The sequence below is a fragment of the Taurulus bubalis genome (assembly GCF_910589615.1).
Source record: "Taurulus bubalis genome assembly, chromosome: 3".
NCBI lineage: Eukaryota > Metazoa > Chordata > Actinopteri > Perciformes > Cottidae > Taurulus > Taurulus bubalis.
In genome coordinates, this window is record NC_136591.1 from 12,918,359 (window position 1) to 12,938,128 (window position 19,770).

The following is a 19,770-nucleotide window of genomic DNA, read 5'->3' on the forward strand; positions in this document are numbered from 1 at the left end:
TGCTGTTTGTGGTGTTACTGAAGACAAACCTCTCTGCAATTTGCCTAAAAAACAACAACACCTTGCAAGAATACCCTTCCACATAACAAATGCAGCTGAAAGTACTTGATAATAGAAAAGGATATGAATGTATTACCTCTTTGTCCATTCAAAGACTCCAATAAACTGACAACTTGCGAGACACCAGAGAGAACCTCTATGCACTGTGGCTGGAAAGGTTGTATTTATAGGAAACTCCTCTGTGTGGTGTGTGTCCTCAGAAGACCTTTCAGTACCTCTTCTGAAGCAGAACTGAGGATTTTCAAACTAAATGATCAGCAGTGGAACATTATTCACAACTTTACATTTTCTAAGCCAGGTTGCTGTTGAAGGCCGTCCTCGGTCTTGACGTTCTTTAAAAAATGCCCTTGCGCAGCTCAGCGAGGTGACAGACCATGCTGCATTTCCCCGTCCTCGTCTTGCGTCCTGACCCTGTGATGACGCAGCGCTATATCCAAATGCGCACTGACAGTGTTCTTCATATTGACTTCTACCTTTTCCTGGGCTGTATTTTCATTTTTCATACTATAGTTATACTATAGTGTTTTTTCCAGATGGTGAGTTTGTCTCCAGACGGTGCGTAGTTCATGTCCAGTCTGTAAAAACTTGAAAAGGATCCACAGGGCCTCAGTTTAGCTCAATCAGCTCACACTTGCGGGTGATTTTCAGAATCCCTTTGGTCTGCCAGTTTTACATCAGCCCAGTGCTCGGTGTTTTATATCGCCTCGCTTTCTCCTTGCTGTGTTTTTAATAGAGAGTTTATTTTGGAAACGATAATGGCCATGAGTGAGTGTTACTCTTGGTTCGGGCAAAGTCCTGCAGGTGCTGTGAGACCAGAAAACACACACACACTCACACACTCACACACACTCACACTCACACTCATACTCACTTTCTAATTCGGTGATAAGAGAAGTTGGAAAAGAGAAAACAACATAGAGGTGAGAAGTTGAACAAGTATTTAGAGCATAAACATTATATATTTTGCTGTTTTTCTTATTTCTGATATTTTATTGAGCCAAAGAAGATGGTTCAGTGTATTGTTGTGCCACTGCTCATTTCCATTCATATGCAAGAATTATAGAATTATATTCATCTACTGATTTCAAAACGATGACATAAAAGATGGCAGATTTTACTGCTGACTGATCTGCCGTATGTGTGTAACAGAGACTGTAGCAGGCCAGACACAGTTGGGAAGCTGCAGACCTAAAATACAAGAGGTGTTCCAAGTCTAATTCATGGACGTAATGTTGAGTTCTGTCAACCGCCATCTGTGAAAGTACTGCACCAGCAGAACACACACATACAAACACGTGCATACGAGCGGAGTGGCCTCCACCTCTGTGATTAGTGTGCTGTTATAGCTCGGAAGACCACAGTTTAATTTAGGTGCATTGGGTGCGGTCCAAGGACAGAGCCTCCCCCTCTTACAACACTCCTCTACAGCCGCTGTTCCAGTTCATTACATAATTCACAAATCCAATGCATCTAAGTGCGAATGTTTTGGCGGGAGGGAGGGGTTGTTTAGCTGGGACACCGTTCGCGAGCTATTCTCGGAAGTATGATGTTGAATTAAGGAGCTTTTTTTTTTACATGCTAAATGCGCGGCAACAAATGTGCAAGATTGAAACCAGAAGAAGCTGTGTGGTTGTGTTGAAATGATATGAAGGGACTGAGGGGCGGACGGGACCGTGTTACGGCTTGGAGTGCAACCAGGAAGTGTGTCTGTCTGACTGGTACTGCGCCACTCCCCCGAAGATGTTTATTTTTCACGTGCAGTCTCCATCTATTTTGATTGTAATGCTGCATTAGTCTATGAGACGGTGCAGGCGCTCAGTTTCGTGCAGAAATGTTTGTGATTTCCAAAATTTGGTGTCCTGCTGCTTCTGTTTAGATTTCCGCTCATGTTCGCAGAGGCCTCCTTGGAGGTTGCAGCACCTCAGACTCATATGAGCTCATATGAGCAGCACGGTTTGGCCGAATGTAATTTCGGTCCACTCAAGATTGTTGTGTAAACTGACACTATAAGCTCAAAAGACCAAACATAGACGTGAGCCCCATGTGGTTTTCCTGTAGAACCAGCAGCCACTTCCCCCCGCACTCGTAGAGATGCGGCAGATGGATTTGTGAACCAAAAAAAGACTTTCGAGTTTGAATTGCTGATGATGATCGTTGGTCTGCCGATGCGACCACAGATCTTGTCGTGCACCACGTCATGGAGTCCCTGCTCTAATTATCCTCCTCCCTCTCTCTCTCCTCCAGGGAATCTTTTCAGTGACCAACCCCCATGCAGACATCTTCCTGGTGGCCCGCGTGGAGAAGGTGTTGCAGAACGGCATCACGCACTGTGCTGAGCCGTACATCAAGACCTCCGACATCAACAAGGTCCACTGCCTCCCCCCATCTTAAGCTTTTCACCTCATTTAAAAACACAAACACACCAGTTTACCACCCTGTCGTTGCCTTTTCTGCTCCATTTTGATTTTTTGTGTCTCCGCAGACGGCTCAGAAGGTGCTCAAAGCCGTCAAGCAGACATGCCAGCGCTTGGGCCAGTACAGGATGCCGTTTGCCTGGGCTGCCAAGTAAGACGAGAATAACCCATGAGTCAAATATATCACCCAGTCCTTGAAACGACCTAGTACAAATGCATGGGAGACATCATTATGATGAGTTTATGCATTGGGTTTTTAAAACCTTAAAGTCCATTTGTGTGCATGCGCTGTGTGATGGGTTCTTCAGGCAGGTGTTCAAAGACGCCCAGGGCAGCCTGGACATGGACGGGAAGTTTTCTCCCCTCTACCGCCAGGACAGCAGCAAAGTCTCCACTGACGACATCATCAAGCAGCTGGCCGACATCAAGAAGTGAGTTATCAACACTCTTCTGCTAGTTTAGCCAGCACTTAGGTACTGTAGCTAAGAACACTCATTCCCTTGCACATTTATGCCTTTTTACGTCTGCGCTTCAAATGGCATTGCAATACATTAGAATACAAATTTGGAGGTCGCCCCTTAAATAAAGAGCACTTTGTAAATGTAGAAGGATCCTTGATTCAGACTTAACTGCATCTTGTTCTTGATTTGAATCTCTTTTTCCTCAACAGACCTGAGAAGAGCAAGCTTCAGACCATCCCAGGACAGCTGAATGTCACCATTGAGTGTGTCCCACCTGACTTCTCTAGTATGTTGTCACTTCTAAACACTCCCAGTATCCTAACATTTGTCTAGTCGAGTGCCGGCCTTTAAACACACGCAACATGGACATTTATTTTCTTCTCAAAGGACATCGAAGCATCTTTTCAAAATAAAGCCACACGGTTTAGTTAAGATAGCGTGCAGGACTCAGCTGTAATCAATATCAGTATGTGTGTTTGGGTATTTGCACTGTACTTGGCTCACAAATTTACGCACTGCCGTTTGAGTTTAGTGTTGGCTCGAGAACCGGGAACACAGCGGTGGAGGTCTGGTCCTCTAACTCGAGCGTTCTCTCCCCTACAGATACGGTGACTTCCTCTTACGTTCCCGTCAAGCCCTTCGAGGATGGCTGTGAACGGGTGTCGGTAGAGGTCGAGGAGTTTCTCCCCGACGAGGCCAAGTACAACTACCCCTTCACCACCTACAAGAACCAGCTCTACATCTGCCCGCTGCAGCTCAAATACGACAACCAGAAGACCTTCACCAAGGTGTGTGTGACTCTGTGAAGCTGGATAAAAAGTTCATATGAAAGTCTCTCAGCAACCAGAGTATTTGCTCTGCTGTGTGCATTGTCTGACTGATGTCCTGTTTCCTCCTCACCAGGCGAGAAACATTGCAGTCTGCATCCAGTTCAGAGATTCAGATGAAGAAGGTGCACCCCTTTTAAAGGTGAGTTGTATGAAGAAAAAAAAAAAATATATAAAAAAAAATAATAATATATATATAAGAGTCAGTGTAGATTTTTTTTTATTTCAGGGCACTTCAATTGTTTTATAAAAAAAAAATATGAATTCCATATTTATTTATTTATATAAATAAACATGGAATATTAATTCCATATTTATTTGTCTATATTTTATCTCTTTAATTCTGAAAAACAGCAGACATTGTTTTTTCCCAGGAGTGTATTATTTAAGTTTATTATATTTCTGTCAGAAAGCATCCTTGGGACAATATACATGATCTTGCAGATAATACGGCCCAGATAAACTTTAGACCGAACAAAGGACGAGTACGCAGAAGATGGATGAATAAATAGGTGGTCGGGGAGGAGGAAGACGAGCATGCAGTTTATTTTCAACAGACTGGTGCACTGGAGCCCGGTGTAAAGGTCATGAAAACTGGCAGAATGTCTGATGTGAGATTTGATCGATAGCAGTGGCCTCAAATGTGATTTGTTTTACTGCTTTTTGCAAAGTGGAAGTCGGAGTGCATCTGAGAGGCCAGGGAAGGAGAGAGGAAGCGCCTACACAACCTGGTTATTATAGCTGGCAGGAGGAGATAATGACTGGTCACTGTTTTTCTCCCTCCTCTTCCTCCCCGCTACGTCTCTCTGGCCACACATGTCAATTATTTGCGGGTGGAAACAGTCATCAGAGTGCAGTGGATTGTTTCTCTTTTACACTTTTCCAGAAAAAAAATCTTTTTCACTTCTACCGCCAAAACATTTGCACTTGATAGCCGTGATTGAGTCCGTCCAGACGTGCATGTCCTACCTCAGATACTGCAATCTGGTCTCAAACAATGGCTGAAGTCGCGCGATCAGCGCACCCGCACCTCTCAGGAGATTTTAATCAGACAGACGCTCTGCTCTGACTGTGAGGAAATTCTTTTGGAGCTTTGAGGAGCGGGTACGTGGATGTTCCAGAAGATGGGGGGTTTCACCAGAGGCTGTGATTTTGACAACACATTGGCCATCCGCTGCCTCTGAACTGTCCTAAATAGTCGTCATGATCTCAGGTTTGATTCTTTTTTCGGGTCGACCTGAAGCTCAGTCTGTGCAGCCTCTCAGACAAACGCTTGTTCTTTGGTCCTGTCTGATACGGCGCAGGTATCAACCGGACGGCCGCTGAGACAGATAAGATCGAAGGCAGCTTCTCCAGCCACGCCTCCACCCTCATCCTGATTCACGTAATCAGGACTCCCATCAGCCCCCCCCCACCTGTACTTGCTGCTGTATGGGCCCCTTGAATGCGTTCCGCCTGCAGCCCTGCCGTACCTTGTGACTGCAACAACAGATCTTTGCTGAAATCTGTGTAATCCGGCGACCCCCCTCCCCGCCAAGCTAAATATTTGACCCTTGTCCTCGCTTTCTCTGTGGAGCCTCTCTCATCCTCCCCGCGCCAATCAGTCTCATTTGAAGCTATTGGCCCCAGAACGCTGTCTTTCCTCTGACCAGCACTGCTCGTTATTGTTCATTAGAGATGACTACAACTGTTAGCATCCTAATTACGGTATCAAAAGCAGGCAACGGAACAGGTCTTTTTCTTCTCTTCTGTCGCCCCTCGTTAGAAATGTCCGGACTCGCTGAAGCACGACCTGCATTCACAGGTTTATATTTCTCACAGAACCTCTTCCTGCAGTGGCTGCTGCTTTGATACAAAACAGAGCTTTGCTTGTGCAATGTCTCTCCTAGAGTTTGAGGGTGCATTCATACAAATATAGAAATAAAAATTCCACATTTCCATCTGTTAATGGCTCTAGTTGCCATTTGGAAAGAAAAGTACTTAAGTCAAAGCGCTGTAATTGGTCTGGTGGTTGGTTTTCTGTCATCATCATTCAACAGTGGAGGCAGGGCACTGTCCCCTCATTACAATAATAAGGTAAACAGTGCTTTCTAAATGTGTTTAGAGTCTCTTGTCGAGTCAGATGCCATGCTTTCTCTTTGTTTAAACCCGTTGGTTTGATGCATACCGATGCATACGAGCCCCTCGTATGCATCGGTCTTTTCTCCAAACAAACAACCTCAAAGGGGCCACAGCTTGATGACTGTTTTGTGCCTGCTTGCCTTCCAGTGCATCTACGGCAAGCCGGGAGACTCCCTCTTCACCAGCGCCGCCTACGCAGCCGTCCTGCACCACAACCAGAGCCCCGAGTTCTACGACGAGGTGAGAAGGGTTTCCCCGACCGGCTCAGATGCAATCTCATATTGGTTACATTGAGCATACTACTTTTTTACTAGAAACGGAAGCACTCATTCATCAGGTTATCAATATTGAATTAGATATGAAAAGGAAATTAGAAGTGCAACAATGAAGAAACTATCGACCCAAACTCTGAAATTCCTCAGGCAGCGCTGAGATAATCCCATAGTCTCAGGGTAGAGCTGTGAACTCACACCCGGCTGGTCAAACAGTCACAGACCCCTCCACACACACATGAAGCCCGGAGCTCAGCGACAGAGGTACAGTCAGGATACCATGTGGGAGGTGGAGCAGAGGGGGTCCATATGGTCCTGATATCAAACGGATTAGGATTTTAGGAGGTACGCATGCACACACACTGAGGCATGCTCACTGGGATTTACCTCCACATGCTCGAGCCTCCAGTCACATCATGTAGAATCTGTGCTCCAACAGGACAACGGGGATCTTTATCTTTTCACATGTTTGGCCTTGATCTTTTTATCCTCCAAAGCATCTTTGAATACGCGGACAAGTGCTCTGTAAAATGTATTATTGTTATTTTCATAATTATAGTCCACACGCAGACGGCCTTAAAGGCTGTCACTATCTCGTGGAGGTCTCCCGAGACAGACAATTTAACGCACCATCTGAATGATTCATTCTCCTGTCATATACTGGAGAGTCATAATATTCATTCAAGACATTCTTAAGCAGATTGTTGGTTACCAGATCTGTAGTAGTGGAAAATGCATGTGTCACTTCCTGTAAAAAAATCAGCAGGAGCAGAATGCAGAGAAAATTCATGTCCTTGCTGGTGCTGCCCCCTGGTGGATGAGTTTATTTTAAAAGAAATTAAGGGATTCACAAATTCTGTATCACATGTGGGAGACAATTGTAGATGGTAAAAATAAATAAATAATGGAACTGAGAATGGTTGGAAGGCTAATAATTCAAAAACTCCCAAGATTAACGTGGTACATTTATGCGAAACAACTGAACCCCTGAATCAAATTCCAGATGCTTATGATGACTTTGGGCAAAATCAAAGTATAGTATGATTAGGTCATCCACTGCAGCATAATACACGGCAAGGGATGGTGGGATAAAATTGATCCAACCTTTCAGAGTGCAGTGATGTGCTTTCTAACATTTAAAAACAACATTTTATTTATCTTAAATTAATTTCAGAGAATATTAAAATGTTCTCGTAAATTAAAGACTTTAATCTTAGAAATAGAGTAATATCTCCCTCCCCTGGCTCTTTTACCTACAATGTCCCTTATACGCAGTTGTTATACCATTGAAATGACCAGCAACAAAAACACAATTTTTCCACTATCCCTGAAAGAGTGTGAAATATGAAGATACTGTTTTCTAAATAAACAATACGGAAGTATACGGAAAACAAGTGACACTTGTGTATGTTATTACATGCGGTACTCTGTATCATAGCTATATTAAATCCATTATTGGTATCAGTATGTTCCTATTCTGAAAACGATAAGAAGAATGAAATGTTGCTGCTTTCTTCAACTTTAAAGTGAGCTGTTTCACTGTGTCCATCCAGGTGAAGATTGAGCTGCCGGTCCACGTTCATGAGAAACACCACATCCTCTTCACCTTTTACCATATCAGCTGTGAGTCAAGCAGCAAGGCCGGTGGCAAGAGGCGTGAGGGAGTCGAGACGCTGGGTGAGTGCGCTGGGAGGACGTCTCTCTCATTTAGAATGTTTGGCCGTGTTATATTATGCTATGCTATGTATACGGAGGAATGAGGCCCAGTAAGCCCAACGCCGGTGCTTTCCTGTGTTCCAGTGGGTTACTCTTGGATGCCTTTGCTAAAAGACGGGAGGATGCAGTCGGTGGAGCTCCAGCTGCCTGTGGCAGCCACCTTGCCTCCTGGATACCTGTGTCAGGACACCAGGAAGGTACAGTCCTATTCCCCTAAACCAAGACTCCCACTAATGCTGAGTCATCAACGTACATTCCTGGAGTAAACCCCTAAATGCTTCCTATTTGTGTGTACCTCAACAGTCCCAGCCAGATATCAAGTGGGTGGAAAATGCCAAGACTCTGTTCAAAGTGAGGACCCACGTGGCATCAACGATATATGCTCAGGTACAACACTTCATTCTTCATTAAGTCTTTGAACACCTACATACATGTCCAGGATGCATTATTATAGTTCCGATTATTTTTTAATTGGGGTTGTATGAGTTGCTTGTCCATAGTCGATGGCGGTGAGCACACCCCTGGTTTGGAAGAACAGACAGGAGCAAAGTAATGTGCTGCTGTGGACGGGAGCAAAAGACAGCTTTAAAAAGGCAGCATCAGTTTAAGTGTACGCTATATTTAGTAGTATTTAGGAGTATTTGTTACTGCTTGACCTTACTGTCAGGCCGTCCTTCACTACAGGAAGCCGAAGAAGTTGTATATGCACACAAGACTCCTTTTGACAAAATCAGTCACAGGAGTTACTTTTTGTTATTGTGTGACTTTGGTGAATCCAAACTGACCCTTCAAAACACCAAAGTCACACAATAACCGATTCGATGCAGCGATAGACCAGCGACTTCTACGTTCAGTGAGGTCAAACTATTGTTTTCATCAGCACCTCGCTTTGCTCCTGTGCTGGTTCTCCTGTCTGTTTCTCCAAACATCTGCTGTAGGCGATACACTGATGATGGGGTTTACAACCTCAATCCATAAAATCCAAACTGTCCTTTTATGGCAGCTGGTATAAACACTGTGTGTGTGTGTGTGTGTGTGTGTGTGTGTGTGTGTGTGTGTGTGTGTGTGTGTGTGTGTGTGTGTGTGTGTGTGTGTGTGTGTGTGTGTGTGTGTGTGATAGTAATATTGTGCTGTTTCCCCCCACAGGACCTGCATCTACACAAATTCTTCCAGCACTGCCAGCTGATGAGGGCGACATCGGAGGGCAACCCAGCAGAACTTATCAAATTCCTGAAGGTGAGTCAACACACTCAGACATTTTAGAGCACAGATCAGTTTACATGCTCCATAAAATATATAATTTTTGCTGGAAATTATATTAAAAAAACAATAATGGCAAATTTCTTTGCAACACAAAGTGTTCTAGATTGAAATAAACGTGATCAATGTGAGGTTTTAGGTTCAGATTCAAGCCATAAAAATCAGGAGAATTGCTTGCTTTGATAAACAGACGATACATCTATGAATGTGAAAATAAAAGTAGAAGACAAATAAATAAATGTTAAGTTGTTAATTGTTCGTTAATTAGTTGCTACATAAATACCACCATATCTTGCTAACGGTGTATACATCTATACAGTCACAGTCTGGGTTATAAAACCTAATATAACTTTCTGCAGTGCCTTGGATGCTGAATAGATATGATGTCTGATAATGAGAATTCACTGGGACATCTCATTTATAGGGAGCTTTTTGGTAGTAGTCAAACTAAGAGCACAATTCTTCTCTGAGATTTCGTTGCATCAATTACTGAATCGTACAGGTTTTTTCTCACACGTAGACTGAGTTTACTTTCTTGGTTTTAAGATCAAGTCCCTCACGTCTAGTCTTACTTGAGTCTTTGCTCTTGCTCAGCATCACAATGTATTGATCATACTAACGTATGTCCAGTCTATTCTCACTGCCTGAAGTGACCGGAGTTTTGCTTTTTGGAAAACCTAGCAGAATCCGTAGTTTATGTAAACGTTTCGACCTCGTTGTTTACTGAAATCCAAGTTGAGCTTCCTGTACATGACTCCTGTATTTCTATTGCCCTCTTCCTACAGTGCCTGCATGCCATGGAGACTCAGGTAATCATCAACTTCCTACCAACGGTGCTGATGCAGCTGTTTGGGGTGCTCACAGCAGCAACCAAAGAAACCCACGAAATTGCTGTCAACTCTCTGCGGTCAGTTGCTCACCTTAGTTTGTGCCGTTTGATGCTGATGATAGATGCTCACCGTGTGTAACACTGCTTCTGTGCCTTCAGTGTGATCATACATATAGTCTCCAGATGCCACGAGGAGGGCCTGGAACACTACCTGCGCTCTTTTGTGAAGGTAACCCGCCCACACTGCGACAGGGATAATACAAAATCTAAAGATTTACATTACTGATTCATGTGTTTCCCCTCCACCCCCTTCTTAGTATGTGTTTGTGACCAACAACCCTCCATCAGGAAACTCAAGGACCACCCATGAGATGCTGGCCACCGCTGTAACGGCCACCCTCAAGCAAACTGCCGATTTCAACACCAGCAACAAACTGCTCAAGGTGTGTGATCCGCTAGTTTGGTCGTGAGGATCCGTTGTAGTACCACTATTGAACAGCAGGCCGCATACTTCCCTGTACGACGGCTCACCATGTCCAAGTAAAGTCTGTGACAGGAGAAGAAACCCTGAAGCATGTAGCTGCTTGTACTGTAATGTTATCTTTGTGACATTTATTGAGTCATATTTTTCCGAGACATTAACATATTTAGTTCCTGGGAAGCTGATCCTTTTGTGATCCCTTTCTGTAGTACTCCTGGTTCTTCTTTGAAACCATAGCCAAATCCATGGCCCAGTACCTGCAAGAGGGCAACCGCATCAAGGTTGGTAATCAGTGATTTATTCTTCCTTTAGGAAACTAAATTGGGAGCCTTCACATTCCTTGTGTTTAACAGTGCGAGTCTTTGGTTGGGACACTAACCTAAAGTTCAAATGTCTATATTTGGCAAACACATACCACGTGGTGTAACAGATTACGTCAACACGTTTAAACAAACCACACACACACACACACACACACACACACACACACACACACACACACACACACACTCTCACTCTCAGTGACTCACTGAGCCGAGTGTTTATTCCACATCGGGATGCCACAGGTCTGTAATCAGTAAAGCCAGATGTTCAGCAGTAAGCAAAGTGAGGGCTTATCAACACAATGCTAATCGGTCTTCATAATGTCCCATCCTGATGTCATTTTGACTTTTTGATGCCCTCAAAGCAAGCGATCTGCCATTACATGTTTGTCCCACCGACCGTCTCATCAGATGCCGCGGGCCCAGCGCTTCCCCGACAGTTTCCACCAGGCGCTCCAGTCGCTGGTGTTGTCCATCATGCCACACATCACCATCCGCCACATGGAAATCCTAGAGGAAGCTCGCTGCATCAACCTGAGCCTGGCCAATTTCATCAAGGTCTGAACCAATCTGATTAAACTCACTGAAGGCTGTACGGTGGGGACTTGGCTTACAAACAGTCATGATGTCACCAAAACAAAAAAAAAATGTGATTTTAATCTCGGTATAAGAAATGCGTTTGTTGTGTCTATTCCCTGAACACGTTTTCTCTCCCTCAGAGGTGCCTGATCGTCATGAACAGGGGCTTTGCCTTCGGCCTGGTCAACCACTACATGTGTCATTTCGGTCTGAGAGATCCCAAGGTACGTGCTCAGTGTACATATACATCAGTGCACGCTGCCACAATAGGTGCAGATTTTCCTTTTTTTTTTATCCTTAAGCGGCAGTGAGGTTACACCCCAGGGAAGACGTTCTGAAATTGCTTAAAAACATCGGTGTAATCCAGAGCTGCTGTGAGTTTGGAAAATTGTGAGGGTCTGAGTTTGCAGACACATTGGCACTGAATATAAATTGAGCACAAGAGATCTCAAATGACTTCCTAAAATTGTTTATGATCATTATATGTCTATCCTCTTTTATTATTTTTTGTATATTTTTTTGTGAAAAGTGCAAATAAAGTCTATTATTATTATGAGAGTAACAAGTGCACAAACCATTGGTAAGAAGACAATATTAAACTAAAAATATTTTTTGTATTTTGCTGATACGGGACTTTGGACAGCTTGTGTCGTTGTGCATCTAATACTTTGTACATAACTGGCGTGCCGCTCTCCCGCCCTTCCTGGAGGCTCATTTGGCTAACAAATTAAAACAACGCAGACGCCTGGCAGACTTTGTTTCAGAAGCGACATCTGCGCACTCAAAGATTGCATTAGAACAATGAGGAGAATTGTATTTACGCTCCGAGGCGGTTGACAGAAATTTGCATCGCGGCGTCGGTGTCTCTCACTCATTCATGTCCCTCTTTTTGGCTAAAGGTGCTGACTGAAATGAAATTTGATTTCCTGATGACGGTGTGTAACCACGAACACTTCATCCCCCTCAACCTGCCCATGGCTTTTGGGCGCACCAAGATGCAGCGGGTACAAGGTGAGAGAGTCAGACATCACACCCTGCCTTCCATTTGAGTTATGCTTCTTACCCCACATGTAACCACTGACTGGCTCTCACATGAACCCCAAAACCCCTCAACACCCTCCTTCTGACCCACATCCACCCACACTGGTCCCCTCTATTAACCTGCCTGATTGTCTGGCCCATGCATAAACAGGTCTATTATAGAGCAGATGGCAAGTCACACCTGCTCTACCTGCTTAACGCATTTATCCAACGCTGATTGATGCGAACACACAAGCGAAAGTGACAAGCAAACAACTGTGTGCTGTGGAAATGCTGCATGGATTGTTTACAGTTTCACCTCCCGGTTTCGTTATTTTCACCCCTCCCCTCCCTTCTCTGTTTTTTGTGTTTTGCTTGTGGTCAGATTTTATACCGTATGCGACGGAGCTTTTTGGCCCTGTAGGTAGGTGAAGCTCACCGCTCCATACTGTACGTCAACGCCGCACAAGTTTGCTGCCGTATGCAAACGACCTGCACCTTCTTGCTCTGACCTGCACTAACCCCGCCATCCTGTCAGCTCCATCCCCCCCTTTTTTTCCCCTCATCAAATTCACACTCACTCACTCACTCACTCACTCACTCACCCAGCACAATGATAATGCTAGGCCAATGCCCTCACATGCCTGAGCCTGTGTGTTGTTATGGGGAGGAGCTCTGCTGTCGTGGAAATCCACCGGCCCCTCTTTTCATAGTGGCTTGATACTTGTAAACATCTTCTCACAATACTGTGGTTCTCTCTCTCTTTCTCTCTCTCTCAGTCTCTCTCTCTCTCTGTCGTTCTCTCTCTCGTTCTCTCTCTCTCTCTCTCTCTCTCTCTGCCTCTCCTTCTCTCTCAGACCGCCAGTCTGTCTCCGTCATTAGAGAAGATAATTGCTCTAGATGGGAGCTCACTCCCAGGCTCTGCTTTGCCTGCTTTGATATTAACACAGCATTATTATGAAACTGTTGTTTGTGGGGAAACCACAACTTCTCATTTCCGGTGGCACGGAAATGTACAACATTATACATTTCCCAATGTGGGCATTGAGAAATATATTATCTTAAAGCGACAGTTCATCCCAAAATCAAAATTGCGTGTTTTTCATCTCACCTTTAGTGCTATTTACCAGTCTAGATTGTTTTGGTTTAAGTTGCTGAGTTTTGGACTTATCTGCAAAAGAGGTCTCTGCCTTCTCTCCAATATAATGTAACTGATGACAAACAATCTAGATAAATAGATAGCGCAACAGGTAGGAGGGAAAATACATATTTTGGATTTTGGGATGAACTGTCTCTTTAATTCCTCCTTTTTTTGGCGTGGTGTGGAAATGTTAACGTCTGAATGAATGTGTTGTGTGGTTTTTTGAGATTCTGTCGCATATTTCAACGTTGCACTTTGAATGATTGACACAGTATAACGTTACAGCTTACTGAACAATGCTGATCATTTGCATGTACTGAGTAATATACAATCATAATTATTTATCATATCTTTTTTAGAGATCGTCTTACTTGTTAGATCTTCAACTAAAAACATATTTCACAAGACTGGTTATCATATTTTAGTATTAGGAAATTTTCCCAGTCATGACCTCAATGCGTAACAGGCCGTGTACCAATAAGCCATATTGAATCAGCATCAGTTCAGCCTATATTTGTAAACTGACCCTTCCTGTCTGGCCCAACCACAGAGCAGAGTCTGGAGTTCAGCCTGACAGAGGAGTACTGCCGTAACCACTTCCTGGTGGGTCTGCTGCTGAGAGAAGTGGCTGAGGCCTTGCAGCAGGGGCCCGAGGTCCGACAACTGTCCGTGAGCGTTCTCAAGAACCTTCTCATCAAACACGCCATGGATGACCGCTACACAGCATTCAAGGTGAGGGAGGGCAGGGCACTCGATGATTGGAGGAAGAAGAGCCGGGAAGGACCCGAATTAAGTGAACACGTTTCGCTGAAGACAAAGAGAAAAGTGATGTTTTCCAACTAATAAATGTCCTTTACTACGTATTTCATCTCCTGTATTATGGGGGGGGGGGGGGGGGGAATCAACAGGCAGAATGCCCGTCCTGATATTTGCAGGGACAGATTGGTGCTTCTTCTCATGCAGGTTTATGCAACTTGCTGTTATTTAATTATCCTCTGCTGACGCTTGCAAAAAGTAAAGATCTTCCTTTGTGGATCTCTGAAAGTCGGACTAAAACCGCCAAATGTGTAATGCTTTTATTTATCTTATTTCTTCTCTTAACACTTCCTGACACATGGGGCAGAATACATCCCCCCATATGGTCTAATTGGGGTGTTAATTATGCAAATGTGCCATTCTCCTTCACGCACAGGTGGCATTCATCTTGTTTACGCTGTCGTCTGAAATAGTTTGTTTGCTCATTCTAAGAAAAAAGTACGAGAATAACAGGAATATGAAAATGTTCCTGCAGTAGACCCATTGTCTCCTCTCTACCGTGCAACCTATTTAAATCAAAGCCTCAATATTTGCATGCAAACTGTTAATGTTTGACACAGGTCCTCTGTACATATGATAGCCTGCGGTATGACTGTGTTTATGTCCTTCACACGATACCGATGTCTGTTATGCAAACCAGCCAGTGTTTAACGGGCAGGGACTATTGGTATAGCAGCTGGGAACAGTTGGCTTTTGGCTGTACTTAACTTGAACCTACAATGGTCTTCATTACAGGTGTAGCCATTTTGCCTGCCTCTATAACTTCTCATCAGTAATAATAATACATGTGTTTCATCAGTGCATTTGTATTAAAAAAAACTCATCTCATCATATTTACTGTTTCAGAATCAGCAGGCCAGGATCTGTTTGCTCTACCTGCCACTCTTTGAGCTGCTCTACCAGAACTTGAAGCAGCTGTCTGCCCAGCCGTACTCATCCAGCCCCGGGCTCGGCCTCAATGTGAGTCCCCTCGGAATCCTGGGTTACCACAGTAGGGTTACGGGGTGCTGTTGTTACTGCTTTCTAATGTAAACCGGCGACACTCTCCTTTCAATCGTGTTCATTGCATGAAGAAAAATTATAAAGATTCAGGCCTAAACGGGCTCTTCGTCAGATGAAGAGGAGCCTTGATTCGAAATACAGAGGCGCCTTGAATCGTCTGCACATAACGATGAGCCATTTGCTCCCAATTTAGGGCTTGAAAAATGGTTGATTTTCTTAACGTAATCAAGCAGACAGTTTAACAGGAGCAGCATATGACTGCGTTGGAAGTTGTGTGGGAGGATTCACAGTTACTGATCCTTGGATTCTGTGACTGTTTAGTGGGGAGGCTGAAACGTAGTCAGTACTTAAACGTATTGTTTATCATAAAGTCTGAGCCTTCTCAGACAGTTTATTCGAGTGAAATATGGAGCAGGAATTTCACCCCTTTACCTTTCTGATTGTGCACAGAAGCCGTTATCTAACGCGTCTTCAAAGCCACAAGACTATTGGCAAAGGCCATCTTATTTACAGTATACAGCACATTTCAGCAACAAGGCAATTAAAAACAGTGCAAGAGAAACACATTTTGTGAATGTGATTTATGAATCACGACAATATAAAACAAAAAACAAACTGAAATAGATTAAGACAGGTATGAATTTGTCAAACAGTGCAGCCTAAGAATATATTGATTAAAATGCAGCGACAAACAGACGTTGCACCTGACGTGCAGGTTTTGAGGAGTTTGTTGTAGATATATAGTGCATTAAAACGCTGCTTCTCCGTGTTTAGTTTGGACTGGGATAGAAAGCGAACCCGACCCAGACAAACCGAGAGGTCTGGACGGGTCGTAGCGTAGCATAAGACCACAAATGTAATGCTCCATAAACCAACAATAGTATCCAACTCGAGCAGCAGCGTTCTGAATCAGCTGCATCTGTCTAATTGATTTATTTTTTCCAGGAGAGTAGCTGAAGATAAATGCAGAAGTTTTTGAGTTCTTGTTGAGACACTCGTCCTTTAATCCTTGAGATGTTCTTCAGGTGGTAGTAGGATAACTTTGTAATTGTCTCAATGGTGCTTTTTAAATGTAGGTCTGAGTCCATGACTAAATCTAGATTTCTGGCTTTGTTTGAGGTTTTTAACATTGCCGTCTAAAGTCGAGCGCTGACTTGTCATTGTTCCTCCTTGGCTCCAAAAAACACGACCTAAGTTTTATTTGTGTTTATTTAAACAAACAGTAATTACCTCTCACAACACGAAAGGTGCTGTTCTACCGCTGCCTTGTGGTTTCTGTAGCTTGTGGCTTACAGACATCCATCAGAGGGCATCAAGGGCTTTCTAATGCCGAGGTAAAGCGCTATATAAGTTATTCTAAATATAGCATACACTTAAACTGCTGTTGATTTTTCGTCATTTCTAAAATATGTTTTGTAGGTAGGTAAAACACTGACTATGGCTAAGTACCTCATTTAAAAACAACCAATTAAAAACAAATCTGAACTATCCCTTCACAAGTAACCCAGATTCCACTTCTCCTATCTTGTGGCTATCCAGGGCTCCAGAGATGACCTGATATCGACGGGGTCCGCAGACAGCAGGAGAACCAGCACTGCGATTGAGAGAGACCATGGTGAGTTCAGAAGTGTGCAGACGCTGCCCAGCAAACATGGCATCTGGTCTCTTCCTGTTTACATATCATCCATTATCATCACCACACGGGCCAAATTGTTGTTACACGGGACTCGGTCCATTAGCAGCCCTCTCTCTACATCATTGTACTTACCCGAGGCCGGGTAAGTGCCTCGGGTAAGGGATGATGGAGACATTTGGATTGCGTACTGCGACATTTACTTGTTTCTTCAGATGACGTTGACGAGAAGAAAGTAGCAACAGAGGAAATCCAAAGTGAAAAGGTTCAAAAGAGTTCTCCAGCAATCTAGCACAATTTAGTCACAAGACACGGATTGAGGATGAAAGGAGATACCCTGACCTTTAGTGTATCGTATGAGTCCTTCACACACTTCACAGAAGGCATTTCTGTTCCCTGGTGACAGAACTAGGGTTTGTTCTGGGACTTCTCAAAGCTTCTTCAGAGCCACAGAAGACTTTATACCCCCCTTAACAGATGTTTTATTAAGATCTGTTTTTCTGCCAGATATGTTATCATCAGGAGGCCAGGTATGCGGTACCTACCTTTCTTACTGAGCTCAACCTGGATCTCCTAATGTCACTGCCAGTGAGCTTGTGTTTGCGTTTCTGTGCTGCTTTCAGTTGGCATTAAAACTGCACTGTGTTGGCTCCAGGTCTGCCAGTACAGAATGGCCATGTTGTGAGGAGAGAGGACTCCCGGTACTCTCTGTTCATGGACCCAGGAACACCAGACAGCACTGAGGTGAGAACATGTTACACCAGCAGAACCACGGTGGGGCCGGGAGTGGAGTGAGATCTGATCAGAGAGTTTGAACATTTTGATTTATCAATCCCTTTTTTTATTTTATTTGTACAATTATTTAATAAACGATGGGCTACAGCTCACGCCACGTACACACAGGGTTTTGGGTCAAAATCTCCACAGTGCATGTTCTCATGACAAAGAAAACATCTCCATAATGCTATTGAAAAGGGCCCCCCTCAGTGCCGGCTGTCTTTGAACACATCGCCAACACAACAATCCCGTCATGCTGAAGGACACACATTAATAGGTTTATACTGGAAAGCACACAGGCTTATTCATGCTCTCTGGTCTGATTCCAGAGCTGAGAGTGCTGCTGTTTTATCATGCACCCAGAAGTCGAATGTAGACGGACTGGAGAAGATTATTTATCGTCTGTGTAAATACAGTCTTTTTCGACAAAGCATCTTTGGTTTATGGTAGCTTGTTGTTTGAAACGCAACAGTCTAATGGTTATAACTTGCTTTCACGGATGCAACTTTATGTCACTTCTTAGCCACACCTGACTCATCATTAAGTGTGTTTGTGTTGTTCCAGCTGCAGAGACGTTGCTCCACCATGAGCAGCAGCCCCGTGCCTCCCATCGGCAGACTGGGGCGGTATGAGGTCAAGGGCCTCCTGCTCTCCTTCCTGCACATTGCCAAGACTTTGTCAGAGGGTCAGTCAATCACACACAGGAAATTACATCTCCACAGGAACCATTTATTCAAATTTGACTGAACTTTGATTATAAAAAAAGAAGAGAAAAAACATGCGTCATTTGTTTTTTTTTCCCACAGACACTCTCATGGCCTACTGGAACAAAGTCGGCCCTCAAGACATCATGAACTTCCTCAGTTTGCTCGAGTAAGTGGTGGTCAAAAAATACAATTATTCACCACATGCAGTAAAACATGTGTTTTCTTATCACTGATACTGTTAAAGTCCACAGTCTTCCGTTACTGTCGTCCCTCTTAGTGATTTGGAAAATGGTAAAATTGAGTGAGCTATCTGGAACCGAATCATTTAACGTGGAAATAGACAATTTTTCAGCTAGCCTTAGCGACTTTGATTGGAAAAGAGTTGGCAGCGCTTCACAGGAAGCACTGCATTTAGTTTTTCAACTTTGTGCCGTGAATTGAGCCTTCATTTTTACAGGAGATGGCGACCCGGTGGCGGACAGAATAACATAGTGGAAGCCCGACTAAAACCGATCCAAACGCTGATGGTGTCATCTCATGTCATATGACATGAGATTACATTAATTCATAATGAGACTGTTAGCAACTTGTCTGTTGCCCCCCTGAGCAGTGCTACCTTATATTGAGGCAAAACAGTTCTTGGAAAAAATATAAAGTAAACTGAGCAAGACATTCCTTTTCTCCTGCTGATATCTTTCTACTATGTTCACTGTCCCTGCAGGACCTGCGTGGTTCAGTTCCGTTACATCGGAAAGAGGAACATTGGACGGTAAGGCTGAACATCCAGCAGCACTGTTGACTTGCCTGTCATATTATGAATCTGAAACCCCGCCCCAATCACACACTTGCATGTTTCTTGGTAGATGTTGGTGTGGTTTGGTTAATCATTATACCGCTTATTGTTTCCGATGGGTGCTGTGTTAAGTTACTTATGTTATGTTCATACAAAACCTCTCTTTTGCATCTATGTTTCAAACAAATAAAAACTGTCTCTCTCTCTTTCTGGGCGCTTTCTTCATTCAGGAGTCAGGACATATGTGTGTCGAAGCTGTTCTCCTCCGACAGGAAGTCTCAGACGATGCCGGCGATGCGCTGCAACCGAGCCAGCCTCATGCAGACTAAGTTACACCAGTTCAGCACCATGGAAGCCTCCCTCACTCTCAATTTCGGTAACTGCACACATCAGTTTGTATGCAAAGCTTTAGGGCACACTTCATATTTTGATCATCAATACTTTCCATTTAAGAAGGGAATTGCTATTCTATTGTCGCGTTCTAGAAAGGCTCACTAATAGGGATTTGTCTCTCAATGTAGTTGGAAGTTAGAAGCCA

The 19,770-nt window shown here is 43.9% G+C and overlaps 1 protein-coding gene across 1 annotated transcript in view; it reads left to right on the top strand.

The window, feature by feature from the left end:
- Positions 1 to 19,770, top strand: part of dock11 (dedicator of cytokinesis 11) — a gene marked incomplete at its 5' end in the record, with an annotated part of 47,674 nt that overhangs the window by 14,767 nt on the left and 13,137 nt on the right. The window contains 26 exons of the mRNA XM_079215648.1: positions 2,305 to 2,427; positions 2,543 to 2,625; positions 2,783 to 2,905; positions 3,145 to 3,221; positions 3,539 to 3,723; positions 3,839 to 3,904; positions 6,031 to 6,123; positions 7,709 to 7,832; positions 7,956 to 8,068; positions 8,175 to 8,258; positions 9,018 to 9,107; positions 9,917 to 10,038; positions 10,120 to 10,189; positions 10,278 to 10,403; positions 10,651 to 10,722; positions 11,176 to 11,322; positions 11,484 to 11,567; positions 12,243 to 12,354; positions 14,055 to 14,236; positions 15,167 to 15,280; positions 16,862 to 16,937; positions 17,611 to 17,699; positions 18,297 to 18,417; positions 18,539 to 18,605; positions 19,161 to 19,208; positions 19,463 to 19,608. Of these exons, the coding sequence (XP_079071774.1) occupies positions 2,305 to 2,427; positions 2,543 to 2,625; positions 2,783 to 2,905; positions 3,145 to 3,221; positions 3,539 to 3,723; positions 3,839 to 3,904; positions 6,031 to 6,123; positions 7,709 to 7,832; positions 7,956 to 8,068; positions 8,175 to 8,258; positions 9,018 to 9,107; positions 9,917 to 10,038; positions 10,120 to 10,189; positions 10,278 to 10,403; positions 10,651 to 10,722; positions 11,176 to 11,322; positions 11,484 to 11,567; positions 12,243 to 12,354; positions 14,055 to 14,236; positions 15,167 to 15,280; positions 16,862 to 16,937; positions 17,611 to 17,699; positions 18,297 to 18,417; positions 18,539 to 18,605; positions 19,161 to 19,208; positions 19,463 to 19,608 (2,737 nt within the window). The remainder of the gene's footprint in view (positions 1 to 2,304; positions 2,428 to 2,542; positions 2,626 to 2,782; positions 2,906 to 3,144; positions 3,222 to 3,538; positions 3,724 to 3,838; positions 3,905 to 6,030; positions 6,124 to 7,708; positions 7,833 to 7,955; positions 8,069 to 8,174; positions 8,259 to 9,017; positions 9,108 to 9,916; positions 10,039 to 10,119; positions 10,190 to 10,277; positions 10,404 to 10,650; positions 10,723 to 11,175; positions 11,323 to 11,483; positions 11,568 to 12,242; positions 12,355 to 14,054; positions 14,237 to 15,166; positions 15,281 to 16,861; positions 16,938 to 17,610; positions 17,700 to 18,296; positions 18,418 to 18,538; positions 18,606 to 19,160; positions 19,209 to 19,462; positions 19,609 to 19,770) is intronic.